Below are 23,180 nucleotides of genomic sequence, written 5' to 3'. Positions count from 1 at the left end.
ATCATTATACTTAAAGTGGGTTTATTTTTTAAGAAAATTCATTCTGCAAAACTCTTTTAATTGGTGTGTTTAGATCATTTACATGTAATATAATTACTGATATATTTGGATTTGGGTCCACCTTTTGCTTTTATTTTCTTTGTTCCTTCTGTTATCCCTCTGTTTCCCTTTACCTGCCTTCTTTTGGGTTAAATATTTTCTAGAGCTCTGTTTTATTTTATTTAAAAAAGATTTTATTTGAGAGAGAGAGAGAGAGATCAAGAGCATCAGTGGGGAGGGGGGGATGTTGCAGAGGGAGAGGGAGAAGGCTCCCAGCTGAGCAGGGAGACAAACATGGGGCTGGATTCCAGGACCCTGGGATCATGACCTGAGCCAAAGCAGATGCTCAACCAACTGAGCCACCAGGTGCCCCTTATTTTATTTTTTAAAATATTTTATTTATTTATTTGAGAGAGAGAGTGAGAGAACACAAGCAGGGAGAGCGGCAGAGGTAGAGGGAGAAGCAGGCTCCCCACTGAGCAGAGAGCCCAATGTGGGGCTCAATCCCAGTACCCTGGGATCATGACTTGAGCTGAAGGCAGACGCTTAACCAACTAAGCCACTCAGGCGCCCCTAGAGCTCCATTTTAATTCATGTATTGGGTTTATCTGTTTGTGTAGTGTGTGTGTGTGTGTGTGTGTGTGTGTGTGTGACATTTCTCTAAGGATTAAGATATGCATACCTCACTCTTCATAGTCTACATAGAATTAATATTATACCACTTAAAGTGAAATGTAGAAACCTTATCACTGATAGGTCTCTTTACTCTCCTCCTCTAATTTCTTTTTTAAATTTTGTACACTAATGGTTCTTCTTTGAGATATAATATATATGCATTAAAATATACAAATCTCAAATATATTACTGAATGAATTTTGATACTCTCTCCTCTTTATGTTTTAGTCATATATACATCAACATACATTGAAAACTCTACAAATGTTATAAATCTTGTTTTCAAGTCATGTATACCTTTTTTTTTTTAACACTCATGTATATCTTAAAGATCAAATATTTGCAATGTGTTACTCTTTCTTCATTACCAAAGTTCCAATTTTCCTTCTGCTATCACTTCCCTTCTATCAAAACAACCCTTTTAGCCTGCTGGCAAGATTGTTAGTTTTGCATCATTTGAAAATGTTTTTATTTTGCTCCCCTTCTTGATGTGTATTTTCATTGGATATAGAATTTTGGATTGACAGGGTTTTTTTCCAGCACTTTAAATATGTTGTTTCTCTGCCTTCTAGGTTTCACTATTTCTGACAAGAAACCCATTATCTTTTGCATTGATCTTTATAGGATGCATAGTTTTTCACAGACTGTTTTCAAAATTTTAAAATTTGTTTTGTTTTCAGCAGTTCAATTATGATGTGTCTAGGCATGAATTTGAGATTATGCTGTTTTGGGTTCACTGAGCTTTCTGAACCTGTAAATTGAGACCTTTTGCCAAATTTGGTAAGTTTCCAGTAATTATTTCTTCAAATATTCTCTCTGCTATTATTATAAAGAATGTGGTAGCATTTCCAACTACATGTAAGGTCTTATCAGTTTCTGTGATTCTGTTCCCTAATAAGGATGTCATGAGTTGTCTGGTTCCAAACTATCACATCTTCCTAGTGCATTGTTCCTTTTTATTTTTTTTAGATTTTATTTATTTATTTGACAGAGACACAGTGAGAGAGGGAACACAAGCAGGGGGAGCGGGAGAGGGAGAAGCAGGCTTCCAGCTGATTAGGGAGCCCAATGCGGGGCTCGATCCCAGGACCCTGGGATCATGACCTGAGCCGAAGGCAGACGCTTAACGACTGAGCCACCCAGGCACCCCTCATTGTTCCTTTTTACAAAAAACAAAACAAAACATAGTGATCCTATGACCCTAATAATGCTTTTCCGTGTCAAGATCTATTTTGTTGAAATAATATAGCTCTGTTGTCTTTCTTCAGATTCATGTTGTCTTATATATCCTTTGTTATTCCTTTACCCTCAACTTTCCCATTTTAGATGTGTTTCTTCTAAGGAACATATGTCTGGATTTGAAAGAAATCCAATGTTAGTATTTGTCTTACTTAGTTTGTTGAATATAGTTGTGCTTATTGAAATTGCTGACATATTTGGATAGGCTTTCAAATCTCAGTGCTTCCAGTATAAACTTGGCCACGTCCCTTCCTCTATAAAATGGGGATGGTCACTCTGCCCTCAGAGTGTTGTGAGATGATGTACATAAATTATCTGGCAGACTGAACAACACATGTAGATCCTTTTTTTTTTTTTTTTTTTACACATGTAGATCCTTAATATAGATTCCTTTCCCCCCTAACTTCCTCTCCCTTTAGACAAACATGGGAAAACACATATCTCATGACAAAATGGGTGCTGGAGATGCTCAGAGCACCAGGGGGTGGAGATTCAGCTCTTCAGTGCCAAAGACCAGGAAAGTGGGGGCAGAAAGAGGTGGAGATGGATACTACAAGCCTGTGGCCAGGCCCTGGGTTGGGTGTTACACAAGGCAGTTCATCTAATCCCTGCTTTACAGATGAGGTCACTGAGGTTCAGGTAAGTCACTTATCCGAGGTCCCAAAAGCAGCCTGGGGAGGAGTGGGGCTCTGCAGACTGACTTTAGGCCTACATCTTTTCCCCTGCCTGCAGGCTTGTTGGAGGCCTGCGTGATCATTTCACTAGGAATGTGTATCTCTCATCTCTGAGCTTTTCCCTATGTCTGTCAACTTTCTCTGAGTCTCTCAGCCCTGGTCTCACTATGAGTGGCTGTCTGCCTGTGTGTCTATGTATCTGGGACTTTGTCAGAGATATTGACACAAGATCTCTGTTTCCCTGGGTCTCAACCTTCCTCTTCTGAACCTCACTCCTTGGTCTGTGTGACTCTGTTTACTTGTGACACAGAGGGAATGAGTTCAAGACACAGGGAGAAACACAGAGATGGTGATAATGAACAGTACAAAACAGTATGGTAGGTCAGATGGTTAACATGTGATGGGATCATCAGAGAAAGAGAGGAAGACTGACACCCTGATAGTTAAAAACAGAGGCTGTGACATCCAGTTACAGACATGGACCCTGAAAGAGGGCCAGGGATACAGAACTGTGAGAGAAGGTCAGAGACAGCACTGACAGCATGCTGGCAACCACTGAAACCAGGGGGATTCTGGGGTGATAGAAAGGGCAGACTCAATATGGTAACATTTTATTGAGGCCACTGTATGCCAGGCTTGTCTGAGTGCTGGGGCTCTGGGAAAATCAGATTGTTCTTGCCCTGCTGGGTGTTGGGGAGACAGCAATATAGACCTATATCAGGTTGCAGGGTGGAGCATGGTGACTGCCTCCAGGAAGGCACCAGTCACAGTATATTCATTCAACAGACACTGGTCAGAGCCTATTGCATCCTGTGCTATGGATATTTAGAATAAAACACGGCCCCTGCTCTTGGAAGCTCACAGTGTCTTTGGAAAACAGACTGCAAGCTCTGCAAGGAGTAAATACAACATGGTAGGAAGTTAAAGAGAAGTTAAGGAGGTGCTCTGGAAGCAGAGAAGGCAAGCTGAAGTCTGTTCAAGGAAGTAGGGGAGGCGGGCACCTGGGTGGCTCAGATGGTTAAGCGTCTGCCTTCGGCTCAGGTCATGATCCCAGAGTCCTGGGATCAAGCCCCACATCAGGCTCCTGGCTCAACGGGGAGCCTGCTTCTCCCTCTCCCTCTTTCTCCCTGCTCATGCTCTCTCTCTCCCTCTCTGTATCTCTGTGTCTCAAGTGAATAAATAAAATCTTAAAAAAAAAAAAAAGGAAGTAGGGGAGGCTTTGTTAGGGAGGGATATGTGAAACATGTGGGAGGAAAGAGGAGAGGAGGTTTCCAGGCACAGGTACAGAGGCACATAGGTGGGAAAAATATGGCTTCTTCAGGAACCACAAGTAGTTCCACATGGCTGGTGTGTGGAAGGTGGGGCTACTACAGTAGGAGATGAGGCTGGGGCCAGGTCACAAATGATCCTGAATGGCAGGTGAAGGAGTTTGACATATATCCCACAGGGCAGTACTTTGAAACCATTTTTCACATCACTGCACCCACAGAAAAAATGACAATATTCACACGCACATACAAGGGTACCTGGAGAGGTTATTTGGGGCCAAGACTTATGTCTTGGCATAGTTGTAACCCATTCAGGAAGCTTTGCCGCAGAAGGTGATGCACTGGAGAGCTTTCCACTATGGGGTGACACAATCAGGTTTGAATTGCAGGAGAGCCCTCTGGAGGCTGGTGTGGAGAATGAAACAGTGGGGGAGGTCAGGGAGAGAATGGAGGCAGGGGACCCCAGCTAGAATCCAGATGAGAGCTGATGAGGGCTCAAAGAAGGTGAGAATGGTAAAGACAGATTAGAGGTGAGTTTTTGATAAAACCAACAGGGCTGATGGCTGGTGCGATGTAGGAGAAGGCAAGGAGAAACAGATGATGCGCAAGCATCATGCCACACCCTTGATTAGGGAGAATGTGAGAGAGACTGAGGGCCTGGAGAAGGCCTCATAGAAGAGGCAGCCTCACAGGTTGGCCTTGGAGTTAGACAAGAATAGATGGAGCGAAAGAGTAGGTGTGAAGGCACAGAGGAGGGCATGGGCTGGCATCCCTCCTGGGCTACGCGGGAGAGGAAAAGGCAAGGAGAGCAGCTACAGGGGAACATGAAGCTGAAGCCTTTCTGTCCAGAGCATCTTGGGACCATTGAGTCCCAACAGAAACTTCACCCCAATTGACCTGACTCTGAAGACCAATCCAAGTCCTCAGCTCAGCTGTCCTTTCTCTGAGATGGGCCTGAGTGGGGTATGGAGAGAAGCAGGATTCTTCTGGAAGCTTCTCCAGCTAGCCTGAATAGCTTTGGGTTCATCAGGCGCCTCCATCTGGGTCTCTAAATGCAGAATTGTTCCCAGACAGCCCCAGAGTCTGCCCTGAAGCACCTTATCACTTTAGGGTACTATCAATCACCTACCCTGATCTTTGTTCTTTTGGAACTTAGAGTTTCTCTTAGATGTTGAGCCTCTGAGTGGAAGTTGTTCTGTGTCCCAAGGGCTTTCTTTGGTTACTGCAGTACTGTAATGTGGATCCTCAGGTGAACCATGAGGGCTGAGCTGCGGCTAAAGGCCTTCCCACAGTCACTGCACTTGTATGGCTTCTCTCCTGTGTGGATCCTCTGGTGCTCAATGAGGGAGGAGCTCTGTGCAAAGGCCTTCGGACAAATCTTACATTGATATGGCTTCTCTCCGGAGTGGATTCTCAGGTGGCGGATTAGAGCTGAGCAGTCACTGAAGGCTCTCCCACAAGCATCACACTTGTAGGGCTTCTCCCCAGTGTGGATGCGCTGGTGCTGAGTCAGGTGGGTGCTCTGGCTGAAGGCCTTCCCACACTCATCACACTCATAGGGCCTCTCCCCTGTGTGCACCCGCTGGTGTTGAGTGAGATGGGTACTGCGGCTGAATGTTTTGCCACATTCCCCGCACTTGTAGGGTTTTTCTCCAGTGTGGATCCTCTGGTGCTGAGTTAGGTGGGTGACCCGGCTGAAGGCCTTCCCACACTCTTTACACTCATGGGGCTTTGCCCCCGTATGGATGACTTGATGCTGGGCCAAGTGAGTGCTCCGGCTGAAGGCTTTCCCACACTCACTACAGGTGTAGGGTGTCTTCCGAGAATGGCTCTTCTGGTGTGTCTCGAGGGCTGAGGGGCTCTGGAATGTTTTCCCACATTCACTACACTTGGAAGACTTCCTCCCTGAGTAAATGCATGGAGGCTCTGTCCTATCACCATCCACTGGATCAAATTTCTCTTCTGGTGTCTTCTCTTGTGAGGTGACATTTGGCCACACGTTGGGACTATTCCCCAAGACACCAAATTCACAGCTGGGCTGGTCGGTGGGAACATCCTTGTGAGGCTCTGAAGTTTTCCTGAAATCCATCTCTTGGGGGACAGACTTTGTCCAGGCTTCCTCCGAGAGTCCTGCCTGCCTCTCTGAGCTGCCCTCAGGTTCACAAGCACCACCAAAAGTGGGTCCCTGGGAAATACCTCTCATGAGGGTTTCAGTAGCCCTGTCTAATGGCTCTGACTCTTTCAAATCACTCTGCTTGCAGCTTGCCTCTGACAGCTTGGCTCCCGGGTCCCATCCTGAAATAATCCAAACCACAGCATCACCACTCTTTCCACACAGGGCTCCCCCCACTTGGCCTGGGTCCTGGTCTCATTCTGTAAGGGGAGACATAGCCACTCCTGACATTTGGCCCCATTTCCAAAGGAAAGTTTCTCATTTGGTGTCCTGGATGACAAAAGGGCATAGGGCTGTCCTCCCATACCATTGAAAACTGGATCACAGCTTTCAATCCTCCCCCTCCCCAAACTCTCCATTCTTCAAGGCTGCTGATTTTGGCCCAAGTGTCAGAAGGAAGACCCCGAGGTTGAACTGAACTGAAACACTGAGAGTGAGAGCAAGTAAGCACGCACAGGGGTTTGTCCTTGCCAAGTGCCTGCGTACTCACTCCCCCTGGGCAGGCTCCAGCTCTCGGTGCCTTCCCCCTGGACCTAGACAGCCTACTGAGCATTTTCTGCAGGTGCTCAGTAAATACTGGCTGAATGAGGGAATCAATTCTAGATGCTGACAACTGTGCAATTTTCTACAGTAGACTCTACCTTGAGCCCTAAGTTGACAACTGCTGCTGAGGGTGAGTGGGTGACACGCCTACCTGGCCTCCCTAAGACCCCGGGAGGCCTGAGGCCCACTCTTTCTAAATAGCTGTGAAGGCAGAGTGTGGTTAAAAGGTAGCTAGAGACTGGGTTGTGTCTGAGGTGGCAGTGTGCCTGAACTGACCTTTGAACTGAACTGACCCTTGATGGATGCACAGGGCACCTGGGGACACTTAAGAGCATCCTGTACTGGACAGATTCCAGGAAGAGACGGGGACAGGCAAACAGCTGCTGCTTGAGTGGCTCTGCCACTAGACAGCTCCAGGACCTTGGGCAATCTAGCCTTTGTCTGCACCTGCTTCCCCACCTGTACGAGAGGGACACTATACTGCTCGTCTTCTAGGGCTGCTGGTCATTCTTAGGCTCTTGTTACGTGCTAGTCTCCAAGTACAGTTGGTCATTTCCATGTCTCATTTCAGCTTCAATCCGCTCTCACAAGGACATACTGCAACTACTGCACCTCACACAAGGAAACTGAGGCCCAGCTGAAGGAAGGTCTTGAGTAACTAACTGGTACAAGATCACACAGTTGGTTAGTGGCCAAGTTGAGATTTCAGCTGTAGATTTCAGCTTTCCTCCTCTAAGCCCACAGATGTCCTCCTAACTCCCCAGCTTCTCCAGCCACATGCTTGGTCCCACATCCCCCTTTCTTCCTCTATTCTAGAAACATCGCACAACCTGCTCTTCCCAGAATGCAATGGTCCATATCATACCACTGGGCCTTCTCCCCCACCATTCCCTCTGCCTGGACTGCTAGCTCCTTCTCCTTGTCTCAGTGCCATATTGTCTTTTCTCTGAAAACCTCGACCTTGCAGGAGGATGGGGGCACTGCCCCCTCTCCCTGTCCCTGTGACCTCTGCCTGGGCATAGCTGATGAGGCCAAGGGAAGGCACATGACCAACCTCTCCAGAAAGGTCTGTTTCTCAAGGAGCTAAAAAATCATCCTAACAGCCACAGTTTCCACTGTGTTTAATCCGTGCCAGGCACTGACATTGAGGAAGGCATATGACTGCAATTCCTATTTTATTGACAGGGAAAGAGAGGCACAAGAAAGTCACAGGAAGAAGAGGAGCAGTGGTTGGATCTACCAAGCCTTAATCGTATTTCTGTTCCACCTACCCACAGCACGTCTCCTCCCTGGTCCTGGCATACACACACTATCTGCCACTATCAAGCCAGGCCGGGCCAGGCCGCGCCCTTCCGGGAGGAGCCTTCACTCTCTGCTCTCGACTGTCCTAGGGTTGCATCCTCTCTGCATCCTATAGGACCTCCCTGGACTGGGACATTTGTGTGGGTCCCCCAGAGCCACAGTGCTGACTCTGGCTAAGGGCAGGTCTGACTCACCCAGATCCTATAGGGCCAGCAGATGGAGGATTCAGAGGGGACACATGGAGACACCTGGCATTTCTGTCACCCCCACCCCCACAGGCTTCCAGCCCACAGCAGCCTGGTTTTCCTTGCTCATGTTAGTCCCTGGGATCTGGTCAACCATAAGACAAGCACAAGACCCCAACCAGTTCAGTGGGCCTCAGCCCAGGAACCTTTTACTGTTCTCCCCTGGGGTTTCTACACTGATAAGACATAAGCCTGGGTTGCTGAGCCAATTTTGTCTCTAATGAGGATAGAAGCTCCTTAAGAGTAAAGCTAGGTGCGCCTGGGTGGCTCAGTTAGTTAAGTGTCTGCCTTCAGCTTGGGTCATGATCTCAGGGCCCTAGGACTGAGTCCCCCAACAGGCTACCTGCTCAGTGGTGAATCTTCCCCTCCCCCTCCCCCCCATACCCGCTTCTGTGCACTCTCTCTCAAAAAAAAAAAAGAGCAAAGCTAATGGAGGAAAACCCAACTGAGAACTGAGAAACAGAATGAGAAAAAAAGAGTCCTGATACAATCAACTAAGCTCCTGATATAGCCACAAAGTCTCCCTACTTTGCTTCAGTCAGTTTGACCTGGGTTTTTGGTCATTAGCAATCAAAACATAACTGCTTTGTACATTCTGTGAAAGTTTGGGTACAAAGGTGACAAGTACATGTGTGAGCAACCCCAAGCCCAAACCCTGCACTCCCACATTCCAGTCCAGGCTCTGCCCACAGTGTGCTGTGAACAGTTACCAGTTGCTCCCCCTCACCTCTCTGGTCGAGTGCCCGAGTCAGACCTTCCACCAGCATGGCAGCCTCCTCACCACTCTTGGGGAACTGGGCACCCACCCAAGACTGGATCTTGGGGGGCAGTGCACCCAGGAACTGCTCCAGCACCAGCAGCTCCAGCATCTGCTCCTTGGAGTGCGCCTCGGGCCGCAGCCACTGGCGGCACAGCTCCCGGAGCCGGGCCAGGGCCTCATGTGGGTTGGAAGCCTCCTGGTAGCAGAAGCGCCGGAAACGAAGACGTGCAGCCTCAGGGTGGGCAGTGTGGCCAGAGCTAGATTCCTGGATCTCAGAGAGGCTGGCCTCCTCATCCTCCATCTTCACGCGTAGAAAGCCATCCCGTTCCCAGGGCACTGGGCTCAGAGGGCTCTTGGGGATGGCCATCAAGGAGCAGTACAAAAGTGAGGCACAGGATGGCTGGAGTGTTGGAACTGGGTCTGCAGGAATGCCAGAACTTTGTCATCATGTGGAGCTTGGGACTCTGCTCATACCTGTAGAGCAGGGCAGATGCAGACTTGGGGCCTGTGAGATGTAACTCATTCTCACAGGACACAGATGCTCAAAATAATCAGGTGCTAAGCACCATTATAAACGTTTGCATACAGTAACTCATTTAAAACTCACAAAAACTCAGGAGGTAGGAACTTCCTTTCCATTTTACAGATATGAAAACAGATACAGAGGAGGAGAAGATTTGCCCAAAGTTTCCCAGATACTGAAGGGATGGGGAGTTGCTGAGCTACAAAACCAAGGCAGCCTCAGCCCATGGCCAGTCTGCTTACAGTGTTCCCCCCACACAGAACCAGGTCTCCCTCCTATCTCACACACACTCCCCAGGTAGCTACATGGTCATTCCATCACTTTATTTGCTAATTATTTTGTAGCTTCTGAGATGGATACTTATATAGTTGACGTTCAGCCTTTCTTTCTTTCATCTTTTCTAATACATGTACTTAAGGCTATAAATTTCCTTCTAAACACAGCTTTAGCTGCACACCCACAAGTTTGATGCTGCATCTTCATTATCATTTAATGAGTTCAAAATATTTTCTAAATTCTGTTGTGATTTATTCCTGATCCATGGGTTTTTTAGAAATCTGCTCTTTCATTTCCAAATAACTGGGGTTTTCTAGTTGTCTTTTTATTGTTGATTTCCAGATTAAGACTGTTATGCTCAGAAAATGTGCTTTAGTCCATTTTAATCCTTTCAAATTTGCTGAGACTTGGTTTGTGACCCAGGGTACAGTTAATTTTGGTCAGTATTCTGCATAAACTTAAAAATAATGCAAAAAAATTAAAAACAGAAGTACCATATAATCCAGCAATTCCATTTCTGGGCATTTATTTGAAGAAAATAAAAACACTAACACTAGGGGCGCCTGGGTGGCTCAATCATTAAGCATCTGCCTTCGGCTCAGGTCATGATCCCAGGGTCCTGGGATCAAGCCCCGCATCGGGCTCCCTGCTCAGCGGGAAGCCTGCTTCTCCCTCTCCCACTCCCCCGGCTTGTGTTCCCTCTCTCACTGTGTCTCTCTCTGTCTAATAAATAAATAAATCTTTAAAAACAACAACAACAACAAAAATAGTAATACTAAAGTGAAAAGATATATTCATCCCTATATTCATTGTAGCATTATTTATAATAGCCAAGATATGGAAGCAACCTAACTGTCCGTCAATAGATGAATGGATAAAGAAAATGCGGAATATTACTCAGCCATAAAAAAGAATAAAATCTTGGGGCGCCTGGGTGGCTCAGTCGTTAAGCGTCTGCCTTCGGCTCAGGTCATGATCCCAGGACCCTGGGATCGAGCCCCACATTGGGCTCTCTGCTCGTCGGGAAGCCTGCTTCTCCCTCTCCCACTCCCCCTGCTTGTGTTCCCTCTCTCGCTGTGTCCCTCTCTGTCAAATAAATAAAATCTTTTAAATAAATAAATAAATAAATAAAAAGAAGCTACACTTGATTAAAAAAAAAAAAAGAATAAAATCTTGCCATTTATGACACATGGATGGACCCTGAGGGTATTATGCTAAGTGAAATAAGTAAGACAGAGAAAGACAGATACCATTTCATTTCACTTAAATGTGGAATCTAAAAAACAAATGGACATACAAAACAAAACTAGATTCATAGATACAGAGAACAGACTGACGGCTGCCAGAGGAGAAGGGGGTTTGGGACTGGGTGAAAGGGATTAAGAGGTACAAACTTCCAGTCATAAAATAAATAGGTTATGGGGATGTAATGTATAACACACAGAATATAAATAAAGATATTGTATTAACTTTGTATGGTAAGAAATGGTAACTAGACTTATTGTGATCATTTTGTACTGTATATAACTGTTGAATCACTATGTTGTACAGCTGAAACCAATATAATATTGTATGTTAACTATACTTCAGGGGCGCCTGGGTGGCTCAGCTGGTTAAGCGACTGCCTTCGGCTCAGGTCATGATCCTGGAGTCCCGGGATTGAGTCCCTCATCGGGCTCCCTGCCTGCTTCTCCCTCTGACCCTCCTTCCTCTCATGCTCTAGGTCTCTCATTCTCTCTCTCTCAGATAAATAAATAAAATCTTTAAAAAAAAAACACCAAAAAACTATACTTTAGTTAAAAAAAATGCAAAGCCTTCCTGGATAAATGATGAAAGATAAAGTAGATAAACAACTTCATCAAAATTAAAAACTTTCATGATTTGAAGGATACCATCAAGAAAGCAAAAAGGCAACCCATAACATGGCAGGAAATATTTGCAAATTATGTATCTGATAAGGAACCCGTATCTAAAGAACTCCATAATAAAAAGACAAATAATCCAGTTAAAGAATGGGCAAAGGTTTTGACTAAACATTTCTTCAAAGAAGATATACAAATAGCCAATAGGCGACATGAAAAGATGCTCAACATCATGGTTACCAGAGAAATGCAAATCAAACCCCCAATGATATACCACTTTACACCTGCTAAGAAGGTTAAAATAAAAAAGAGATAACAAATGTTGGTTGGCACTTGAGCCATGGCCCTGGGCACAGGGAGAAGGAAACATTAGTAAAATAAGACCCCAATCCTGAAACCTTTCAGTGGCAGCTGGCAACTTCTGGCAAAACTGTGTTCTAGCCCCTAACTCCACCATGAAGCTCACTTGGACCTCTTGTCACCTTGTCCTTGCCATTATCCCCAACCCCCATCTTTTCAGCCTTTGTCCCTGTTATTCTCGTGTTCTAAAATCTCTCTCTGCGGGCGCCTGGGTGGCTCAGATGGTTAAGCGTCTGCCTTCGGCTCGGGTCATGATCCCAGGGTCCTGGGATCGAGTCCCGCATCGGGCTCCTTGTTCCGCGGGGAGCCTGCTTCTCCCTCTGCCTCTCTCTGTCTCTCATGAATAAATAAATAAAATCTTAAAAAATAAAAAATAAATAAATAAATAAAATCTGTCTCTGCACCTAATTTCTCCTAGTCCTCCAAACTGCACGTTACCTGCCATTTTCTCCAAGAGCTGTCCAAGCACTTGGGAGCAAGCTAAGTATCCTTCTGAGTGCCCTGCGTCTCTCTTTTCCCAGCTCTGGCTATAACCACACGTTGCCTCAGAGAGATTGGGCATGCTGGAGTGACAGTGCCCAGGGCACGGCCTATGTCAAGTGCACAGTAACAGGTGCTGAGCAAATGGAGGGACCAGGAAAGGCTGAGCATGGTCATCCACAGATATGGGGAATCACTGCACAGGGAAGGGGAAGCAGGAATGGCAGGGATGAGGCAGCAAGAGGGGCGCCTGGGGGGCTCAGTCGGTTGAGCGACTGCCCTCGGCTCAGGTCATGATCCTGGAGTCCCGGGATCGAGTCCCGCATCGGGCTCCCTGCTCGGCAGGGAGTCTGCTTCTCCCTCTGACCCTCCCCCCTCTCATGTGCTCTCTCCCATTCTGTCTCTCTCAAATAAATAAATAAAATCTTTATAAAAATAAATAAATAAATACACGCAGCAAGACTCCAAGCTCTCTTTTGTACCCCTGGAGCCCCTGTTCTGGAAAATCCCTGATGACAGTCTCTGAGACACACGTGCACGGACCTGCCTTAGCCCACCCCCGCTATGGGCTGACCTCACATCAGGCCAAGGCCCCCAGCCCACGGGTGTTTAACCAACCGAAGAGAGTGGTCCTTACGTGCAGCCGTCCGAATAACTGGCACCTACCTCAGAGGGTTGCTGTGGGGTTACCCAAGGCGACCCATGACAAACGTCCAGTACGGGCCCGGCACACCGCAAACACGTGGTGAACAACCAGTCTGTCGACTCCACAGCCTCCCGCCGGACTTCAGCACGCAGAAGGTGCCGGGGGACATAGCCACAAACCCAGACGGGTGGCCGCTGTCAAACAACGCCAGCTGCGGACGTGGCAAAGCACAAAGTCTCTATCACATACTTGGTAAACTCTGCCAATCACCCAAATGTCAGGGCCTGACAAAATCTTGGTCACGTAGTCAAACGCACACACCCTATCTCAGGCACAGTGTCAGCCATACCCCAAAACACACCCAGGCACACAACATTTCTCAGCGTCGCTCACAGCAAGGCCATCACGCGGCGAATTCCGACAGTCATTCGTCATCTCCGAGCCGCCGTCTCAGCCAGTCAGTCAGAGGCAGGGGCTCGCGGTCACACCTCCAGTCACACGACGGCCACACCCCATCTCATTCATACCGTCACACAACAGCCCTCGGAAGCTCAAGCCACGTCTTCGTCAGCCACACAGCACAACGGGCTGTCGGCGAGAAACGCACACCCGCGAGGCGGCCGCCGCTGACGCACACGCGTCAGGCTGCATCCCAGTCAGCCGGTCCCCCACTCGATCAGGCAGTTCTACACCCGGCTTGGGCGTCCGTCAGTCGGCCCTCCAGTCGCGCCGCTCGCGGTCGGCCCCGCACGCGTTGCCCAGGCCGCCGCAGGCGCCGGCGGCTTCGGGGCCCGGAGCGTTCCTCGCCGGCCGCGAGCCCAGCGGACCGCGCCCCGACCCGCCTGACCCGCGCGGCGCCGGCCACTTCCGGGAGCTCACTCGGCGGCGCCCCCCGCCGGGACCACGACTCCCAGAATGCGCCACGCGGTCCGGCAGGCGCGCCCGCTCGCCGGGACCACAATTCCCAGGATGCGCCTTGCTGTCCAACGGGCGCGCGCGCTCGCCCGCACCGCCCCGCTCGGGAGGTCTCGCGTCCCAAGCTCCGCGGCCCGCACGCGGCCCTCCCGGCCTCCTGGGTTATAATCCGCCGAAGGCCCGGGGCCCCTCCTGCGCGCCGTGCGGGCACGCCGGGAGTTGTAGTCTGGGCGGGCGGGGGGCAGAAGGCTGGCCCGTTGTGGGGTTGCGGTGGCGGTGAGCGGAGAAGTGGGCCGGGGGCTGTGCGGGAGGCGGAGCCGTGCGTGGGGGCGTGCACCGTGTGTAGTGCGTGTTGCTTTTGAGACTCCACCTGTTTGTCCTGTATGGCTGTAGGTGCCCCGGAGGCTAGGCCGTGTTCATTCTCTGCGACCACGTGTGTGCGTGGTTTGTGTGCGTAACTGTGTGTGTGTGTGACCTCTGTTGGTCGCCATATGTGATAATCCTGCAGCACTGCGTGGCTGTCACATTGTGTGATGGTGTCTGGTGGTGCTGCCCAGGAAGGCCCGGTACAGCAGGAAGGTCCCAGGCTGGCTATGATTACCGTATGTTGCTGCAGTGCCCGTGACTGTGATCTTGGATGTGATTGTGTGGAGGTGTGGATGCCTGGAGGTGTGACTGTACGTGAGAATATGTCCTCCGTGTGTGCATGTGGGTGTGTGAGAGTTTGAGCAGAAGACTCCAGCTGGGGGCCCAGGACAGCGAGGGTGGTGGCCCAGCCTGCGTGCGGGTGAGGCTTTGAGGTTGGCCTCGCCCATCGTATTGACCGCAGCCCGTGATCATGTCTCCTTCAGCTCATCAGACCTTTGCCTGCAGCCAGCCTTCCACAGATACATCCTGAGCAGTAAGGGCCAGATGGGACACTGCAGTGAAGACGACAGGCGGCGCCTGCCTCTGTGGAGCTGGTGTTATTGTTGGGAAGGCAGACAGTAATCAAAGAAACAAAAACTTTTCTTTTTTTTTTTTTAAAGATTTTATTTATTTATTTGACAGAGACAGAGACAGTGAGAGCAGGAACACAAGCAGGGGGAGTGGGAGAGGGAGAAGCAGGCTTCCTGCTGAGCCGGGAGCCCGATGCGGGACTTGATCCCAGGACCCTGAGATCATGACCTGAGCCGAAGGCAGTCGCTTAACCAACTGAGCCATCCAGGCGCCCTTTCTTTTTAAAAAAAAAAAAGATTTTATTTAACAGAGAGAGACAGCGAGAGAGGGAACAAAAGCAGGGGGAGTGGGAGAGGGAGAAGCAGGCCTCCCGCAGAGCAGGGAGCCCGATGTGGGGCTCGATCCCAGGACCCTGGGATCACGACCCGAGCCGAAGGCAGACGCTTAACGACTGAGCCACCCAGGCGCCCCAAAAACTTGTTTCTGAGGAGTTGGCTTCTCAACTGATCCTGAATAGAGAGAAGGGACAGAGAGAATGTTTCAGTAGATGGAATGCAAATCCCAAGACCCCGAGGTGGGTACAGGCAAGGAGGCCTAGCTGGAGTGGATCGAGGGAAGGAAACAGCAAAGGATAGGGACAGAATGGGGAGGCCCATGGGGGCAGATGGTGCAGGGCTTATGGGCCATGTGTGGACTTTGATGTCTACCCTGAGAGAGGTGGGCACCATGGGAAGCCTTTGGGCAGAGGACTGTGCTGTGACTTAGCTCTTTGTAGGATTCCTGTGGCTGTTACAGGGGAAGACTGTTGGGGTGAGGGTAGAGGCAGGGAGATGTAGGAGGTGAATGCTGCTGGAATCCCGGGGAGCAGGGTAGGTCAGATCAGGATGGTGGAGGTAGAGGTGTTGATAGGTGGTCAGATATAGGTCTGTTTTGAAGATGGAGCAGACAGGGTTGATGGGTTGAAGTGCAGCATCCAAGGGGAGAGCAAGGCTGGCTCAGGAGCCTGAGAGTGTATTAATTTGCTACAGCTGCCATAACTAAATACAACAGACTGAGGGGCTTAAACAGTAGACATTTATTTTCTCACAGTTCTGGAAGCTGGAAGTTCAGGATCAAAGTGTTGGCAGGGTTGGTTTCTCCTGAGGCTTCTCTCCTTGGTTTGTAGATGGCCACGTTCTTGCTCTGTCCTCTCATGGCCTTTCCTTATTAGCATACCCCTGGTATCTCTCCCTCCCAGTCACTGGATTAGGGCCCCATATGACTTCATTTAATATTAGTTATCTCTTTAAAGGTCCTATCTCCAAATACAGTCACATTCTGGGACATACTGGGGGTTAGGTTAGGATGTTAACATGTGAATTTGGGTGGGACACAGTTCAGCCCATAATGGGATGAAGGCATTGTTATGAGTGTGGGGATATTTTCTGGGAGGCTTCTGAGGAGAGGGGAGAGAGGGCAACAGCCAGAGGAGACCCAGGTGCCAGGGAGTAACGATCCTGGATTGACAGTAGGTGTGAGGTGACCTGGAAAGTCGATGGAAGCTTTCCTCAGGGCCTTCCTCTCTGTCCAGATTGGGAGTCTGTGCTGTTAGAGCTGAGAGGAATCCTGCCCTTTCTATGACCTGAGGCCAGGGCATCCTTGGTGCTTAGCACAGGTCAGAGTCCCAAGAAGAGTTGAATGAATGAATGAATGAATGAATGGCAGACTGACAATGTTCCCTTGCTTGAAGCTGCTTAACTGGATTCCCACTTACTTTCCATACCCACCATGGCCCTTCCACTCCATACCCCAGACTTTCAGACACCTTTTATGCTTATTCTCTGATTATTGGACCAGTGCTCTAGGCCTCTGGGTTTTCCTGAATAGACTCTCCTCTCTTCCTCTCTGCCTCTGTCTCTTTCTCGTCCTCTCCCCAGAATTCAAACCCCATCTTTTTCAGAGAGTATTCATTTTTTTTTTAAAGATTTTATTTATTTATTTGACAGAGAGACAGCGAGAGAGGGAACACAAGCAGGGGGAGTGGGAGTGGGAGAGGGAGAAGCAGGCTTCCTGCGGAGCAGGAAGCCCGATGCGGGGCTCGATCCCAGGACCCTGGGATCATGACCTGAGCCAAAGGCAGACGCTTAACCAACTGAGCCACCCAGGCGCCCCCAGAGAGTATTCATTTTAATTTGGCAGTTATATCAGTCAGTTATTGCTCTGTAATGGTTAGTTACAACAGTTCAGTGACTGACAGCAGTAAGCACTTACTTCTCTCCTGAGTCTAAGAATTGGCTAATCTGGTCTGGGCTTGGCTCCAGGCTGTAGGTTAGGTCCATTTCTGCTACACTTGTCTTGTAGGGCTCATAGGGCAAATTTGCCTCATGGTGATGGCAGAGATGCCTGCAGGCTTGAGGCCTAGGCTCAGAACTAACATTCTAGCAGTTCCACTCAGATTCTATTGACCAAGGCAAGTCACATGGCCACACCCAAAGTCAAGGAAGAGGTATCCATGCTGCCTTTCGTGGAAGGAACGACATATATGACCAAGGGTATGTACACAAGGAGGAGTGAAAAATTGCTCTAGGAATTCCATCCACTTCATCAATCCTTTTGATTTTTTTTCTGTTTAGAAAGTCAACAAAGCTGGGCACCTGGGTGGCTCAGTTGGTTAAGCGACTGCCTTCGGCTCAGGTCATGATCCTGGAGTCCCGGGATCGAGTCCCGCATCGGGCTCCCTGCTCGGTGGGAAGCCTGCTTCTCCCTCTCCCATTCCCCTGCTTGTCCCCTCTCTCTGTCAAATAAATAAATAAAATCTTTAAAAAAAAAAAAAAAAGAAAGAAAGTCAACAAAGCTAACATTTATAATCTTGGTTTCTTTCAGATCAAGGAAGGTGACCACAGAGCATATTCAAAGACCTGCTGCAGTTCCTCATGGGGGTAATAATGGAGGTCATCAGAAAAGAGATTTCATGGGGTTCTGCCTTCAAAGACATTGACACTCCTGAGGCCTACTCAGGGAACCAGAACAGAGATCCTACTGAGGATCCTTTTTCAGGCAAGAAGATTTTAAGCAAACATCATTCCCCAACATGGAAACTCCTAGTGTGGGGGGAGGTTATAGGCAGTAAAGTTGTGAGGAGTGTCAGGATACCTTCCAGCCCTATAAAACAAGAGAGTATTGCTGTGGAAAGGAAACCACACATGTCGGTTGCACATGGAGGAAGCTTTGAGCAGGTTCCAGAGCCAGCTGTGTTGTAGGCAGCCTGTGTGGACAGGAAACCCTGCAGGTGCGCCTTGTGTGGTAAGAGTTTCAAGCAGCACTTGGCCCTCTCGGTGCATGAGAGGACTCACGCTGGGGAAAAGCCCTATCCATGTAGCACCTGTGGGAAAGTCTTTCAGTGCCAGTCTAACCTCATTGATCACCAGAGGATCCATACTGAAGCCAAACCCCATGAATGCCGTGAGTGTAGAGAGGTCTTCCTTTTCTGGTATAGTATACTAAAAAGTACACCAGAGGCCCCACACTGGGGGGAAGTGGTACAAAGGCAGGTAGTGTGGCAAAGCCTTCCCAGGGAGCTCAGACCTGCAGAAGCACAACATTCACACAGGGGAGAGGCCCTACCAGTGTGGGGATCCCGGGAAAGCCTGCAGCTGGAGCTCACCCTGATCCACCATCAGAGGACACACAGCGGCGAGAAGCCATATGAGCGCACTAAGTGTGGCAAGGCCTTTGGGCAGAGTTCCACGCTCACTGAGCATCACAAAATCCACACAGATGAGAAGTCCTGAGAGTACCTGGACTGCAGCAAAGCCTTCAAGGGCACTGCAGACTTCAGCCAGCACCAGTGGATCTACACGGGGGGAGGCCCTACACGTGCAGTGAGTGTGACAAGGCCTTCTGCTACAGTTCATACCTACTCCCGCACCGGAAGCTCCACACCGGGGAACAGCCCTCGTGGCCACGCTCTCTCCACGTCCCATGTTACCTCCCGTCGTCCTGAAGGCCTGATGCATCTCATCTCCCTCATCTCGCACCTCATAGACTCCCATTGCTTCCCTCCCTGTTGCCAGAGTTTGCCCCTTTACCTGGTCATCTTTCCATACTCCTTCCCCTTTAAAAATTAACTCTTCTCTTTTTATTTACTTATTTATTTATTTTTAAGATTTTATTTATTTATTTGACAGAGAGAGACACAGCGAGAGAGGGAACACAAGCAGGGGGAGTGGGAGAGGGAGAAGCAGGCTCCCCGCCGAGCAGGGAGCCCGATGCGGGGCTTGATCCCAGGACCCTGGGATCATGACATGAGCCGAAGGCAGATGCTTAACGGCTGAGCCACCCAGGGGCCCCAACTCTTTTCTTTTTAAGCTATAGTTCACATACCTTAAGTTCACCCTTCTAAAGTGTACAGTTCACTTTTTATTATATTCACAAGGTTATGCAAAGATCACCACCGTCTAATTCCAGAAGGTTTTCATCACTCCAAAAACAAACCCCATAACCATGAGCAGCCACTCCCTACTCCCCTTGCCCCCAGCCTCTGACAACCATTAATCTGCCTTCTGCCCCCATGGATTTGCCTGCTCTTATATTTTGTGTAAATGGCCCCTTTGCGTTTTCTGACCACTGGTAGACACACCACAGGGGTCCTAATCCAAGGACTCCTTTGCTTTTCCCCCTCCAGACCCATCTTACCTGTCAAGCACTGAACTGGGCTTTGGCCTCTGGGTGGCACTGGTTGCCCTCATCTCCTTGGGTCTTCTTGGCCTCTCCTTGTGGTTTTCTGCCTTTTGTTGTCAAAGGAACGACCCCAAGATGCTCACCCCCAGTAATCCTAACAGACCACATCTTTATTGGGCCCCTTTTGTGCACCAGGCACTCTGGGCAGTGTCAGTTAGTCCCGTGTCCCAACTCTGCTGTGACCATCTCTTCTGCACCACCGAAGGCTTTATCTCTGGTGGCTCCTGTTTTCCAGCTCCCAGCCCTGCCTTCTCTGTCCAGCCAGCTTCACATCACTGCCTCCCTGCCTCCAAGCAGAACTTGCCTTTCTATCCACCCACCAGTGAAGGGAGCCCCACATTTTTCCTGGTTTCTATCACTTCTATGAACCATCATCCCTGTTTTTTCCCCCACCCAGGTACAATTGGCTCTGCTCCACTGGTCTGGTTTGTGTCTAGAGAGGCTGTATTGGTTTCCTGTTGTTGCTCTAACAAATTACCACAAACATAGTGGCTTATAACAACAAAAATCTATTGGGCGCCTGGGTGGCTCAGTTGGTTAAGCGACTGCCTTCGGCTCAGGTCATGATCCTGGAGTCCCGGGATCGAGTCCCGCATCGGGCTCCCTGCTCAGCAAGGAGTCTGCTTCTCCCTCTGACCCTCCCCCCTCTCATGCTCTCTGTCTCTCATTCTCTCTGTCTCAGATAAATAAATAAAATCTTAAAAAAAAAAAATCTATTACCTTACATTTCTGGAGGTCAGAAGTCCAAAATGGGTCTCATGGGCTAAAATTGCCCTGGTGGCAGGGCCAGTTCCTTCTAGAGGCTCCAGGTGAAAACCTATTTCCTTGCCTCTTCCACTTTCTTGTTTCATGTCTGCTTCACTGTCGTCTTATTTCCTTCTCTGACTCTGACCCTCTTTGCCTCTCTCTTTCACTTATAAGGATCTTGTGATGACATCGGATCCACCTGGTGACCCAGGATACTCTTCCCCATCTGCAAATTCTCTTCTGTCATGTATCATATTCACAGGTTCTGGGGATTAGGGTGTGGGCAGCTTTAAGTGGGGCGAGGAGGCATTACTCTGTCTACCACAGATCCAAATTTCACTGGTTTGGGGTTTGGCTTGGGCATCCAGATTTTTATCCAGGCAATTCTCATGTGTAGGCAAGGCTGAGAACCACTGGCTAAGGAGCAGGGTGATACAATAGGAGTACAGCCTACAGAGAGGGACCTAGCTGATCTCAGTTCCCAGTTGTGCTTCTTACTCTCTCCTGCTCAGCCAGATGATTTTACATCTCTGGGTCTCTACTTTCTCCATAGCATGGAGATAATAAACCTGACTTTGTAACATGGAGAAGTGGAGATAAGAAACTCTCACCTCGGGGCACCTGGGTGGCTCAGTCGTTAAGCGTCTGCCTTCGGCTCAGGTCATCATCCCAGGGTCCTGGGATCCGGCCCCGCATCAGGCTCCCTACTCGGCGGGGAGCCTGCTTCTCCCTCTCCCTCTGCTGCTCCCCTCAGGGGTAAGCGGTATCTAACAGGGTTCTCGCTGAAGGCAGGCCAGGATGGTCAGACATCACCGGGGGGAGGGGGAGGATGAGGAACCCAAGTAGACACATTTGGAGGGTGGGAGATTCTTACTAAACTGACCTGGCTAGACTCTATAATGAAGGCCACAGGAGCTTGAAGTTTGAGGCCTCATCAAAAACTGCTCAGAAGAGCCTGACTCAAGTTTGGTCACAGAGAGAGTGTTTTTTCAGTGTGTGAGCATGCGATGTTTTGTGAGGGTGTGTTCAAGGGCAGATGCACACCACCCAAGGGGTGAAGTGAGAGCCTTGAGGCCCCATGGACTCCCCCTGCCTCCTGCCCCAGGACGGTCTGGCTGGGCCTGGATGCCCAGCCTCTGCCTCCTGCAGCTGGTGCCCACAGCTCCCCTGCCCTCTGCACAGTGTCTGGACAGCTCTTTGCAGACAGACATTTGGTAGGAGACACACGCATTTGAGCCATCAATAGGAACGGGCAAAGAACCTGGAGACTGGCCTTATGAGAAGAATGAATCGCCTCAGGGCCTTCTGTGGATATGACCCTACTCCTGTGTGGTCCTGTGCCAGCCTCTGCCCTGACCATCAGATGCCAGAAAAGCTCGGGGGGTTCCCATCTGCAAGCCCATGCCCCTACAAGTGCCGCCCCTCCCCCCGGCCAGCCAGGCTCCTGCAGGGCCATTCATGCCAGCTGTTGGCTGCACTTCCTTCTCATCGCCCAACCGCAGTGAGTCGATGACCATCACTGACCTGCCTCCGGCGGAAACTGCTTCCTGGCGGAACAACACTCACACTGGACATACTCCTCTTCAAGTTAACATGTGAAGTCCTTGCAGGGAGGGGGTCACCATCCCCAGTTTACAGACAAGGAACATGAGGCAGAGAGTAAAGACCCAGAGCGCATTTGGGTAGCGCTGGACTTCAAACCCATGAGCTGGATTTAGCTGGTTCTTGGACCCGACCACCCTGCAGGAAGGAAGCAGACTATGTTGAGGGCTGGCACTGTCTCATCCCTCCCTCCTCATCTCTCCACCTTGCTGCCAAGACACGGTCCCTGGTTTTTGGTTTTTTTTTTAAAGACTTTATTTATTTATTTGACAGAGAGAGAGGTAGCAAGAGCAGGAACACAAGCAGGGGGAGCGGGAGAGGGAGAAGCAGGCTCCCGCTGAGCAGGGAGCCCGATGCGGGACTCGATCCTGGGACTCCAGGATCATGACCTGAGCCGAAGGCAGACGCTTAACGACTGAGCCACCCAGGCGCCCAACACGGTCCCGGTTTTTACAGAGGCTGAGTGGGTGACCCATGGCAAGCCTGCCCCGTCTGTGCCGTGTGGTGCCTCAGAGACTCACCAGCTGCCCCTTTCTTCCTGCCTCGCAGCCTGGTCCCTGCGGCTCACGTGGGATGCTCTCCTGAAGGTGCAGCCCCTGAGGCAATCTTGTCCCTACAAACCCAAGCTGTCTCTTCCTCTGGGAGAATCCTGATCATCCCAACCCATACTGCGTCCGGTTGGCTGATGCCTCTTCTCTCTTTGGGGCTGCTCGTAGCGGTGGCACTTGGCTGGGTGAGGGGGCGTCACTGGTCACCAGCTGTGCTGGGTCATTGTGCAGCAAAGAGGAGAACTCAGTAGACCTGGGGTGTCCGAACTGCACACTATAAGGAATGGATTGGCCCTTGGGATCGGCTCCTGACAGAACCTCTAAGCCCTTGGAATAGCGTGCCTGGTGAGAGGGTCTTTCCTTACTGGGGGCCTTAGGCCACGCCAGACAGTCTGCATGATTTACGATGGGGACCTTGAGTCACACTCTATCAGCTTATCTGAGACAGCTGGAGGCTCAGGAACTAAGGTCAGTCATGCAGGCACTCCACATCTATGGGGCCACCCCCCCGTAAATGCCACCAGGCTTGGGTCACCTTCCCTGGCTGCCAATACTCCATGTGTACTGTCACTCCTAGTGGGGAGTACTAAGGAGCCTGTGTGACTACACTGAGGACAAGTGGAAGCTTGGACCTGGATTCCAGTT

General features: G+C 49.8%; 1 protein-coding gene across 4 annotated transcripts; it reads right to left on the bottom strand.

The window, feature by feature from the left end:
- Nucleotides 1-3,799: 3,799 nt before the first annotated feature.
- ZSCAN22 (zinc finger and SCAN domain containing 22) lies at nucleotides 3,800-13,897 on the bottom strand. Of its 4 annotated transcripts, none has more exons than XM_034986303.1 (4): nucleotides 13,593-13,897; nucleotides 13,086-13,276; nucleotides 8,886-9,392; nucleotides 3,800-6,190 (listed from the first exon to the last, which is right to left on the bottom strand). In XM_034986303.1, exons 3-4 carry the CDS (start codon nucleotides 9,283-9,285, stop codon nucleotides 5,115-5,117), a joined length of 1,476 nt encoding a protein of 491 aa, XP_034842194.1. In that variant the 5' UTR covers nucleotides 9,286-9,392; nucleotides 13,086-13,276; nucleotides 13,593-13,897; the 3' UTR covers nucleotides 3,800-5,114. The 4 variants fall into 4 exon arrangements, with proteins under 4 accessions (XP_034842194.1, XP_034842195.1, XP_034842192.1 ...); XM_034986304.1 differs by having other exon boundaries at nucleotides 13,675-13,897; XM_034986301.1 differs by having other exon boundaries at nucleotides 13,086-13,897.
- Between the last annotated feature and the right edge of the window lie 9,283 nt (nucleotides 13,898-23,180).

The sequence above is a fragment of the Mirounga leonina genome, unplaced genomic scaffold (genome assembly GCF_011800145.1).
Source record: "Mirounga leonina isolate KUSES-001 unplaced genomic scaffold, KU_Mleo_1.0 Mir_376, whole genome shotgun sequence".
Classification (NCBI taxonomy): Eukaryota; Metazoa; Chordata; class Mammalia; order Carnivora; family Phocidae; genus Mirounga; species Mirounga leonina.
Note: the sequence above shows the minus strand (reverse complement) of the source record. Positions and strands in the feature narration are given on the sequence as shown.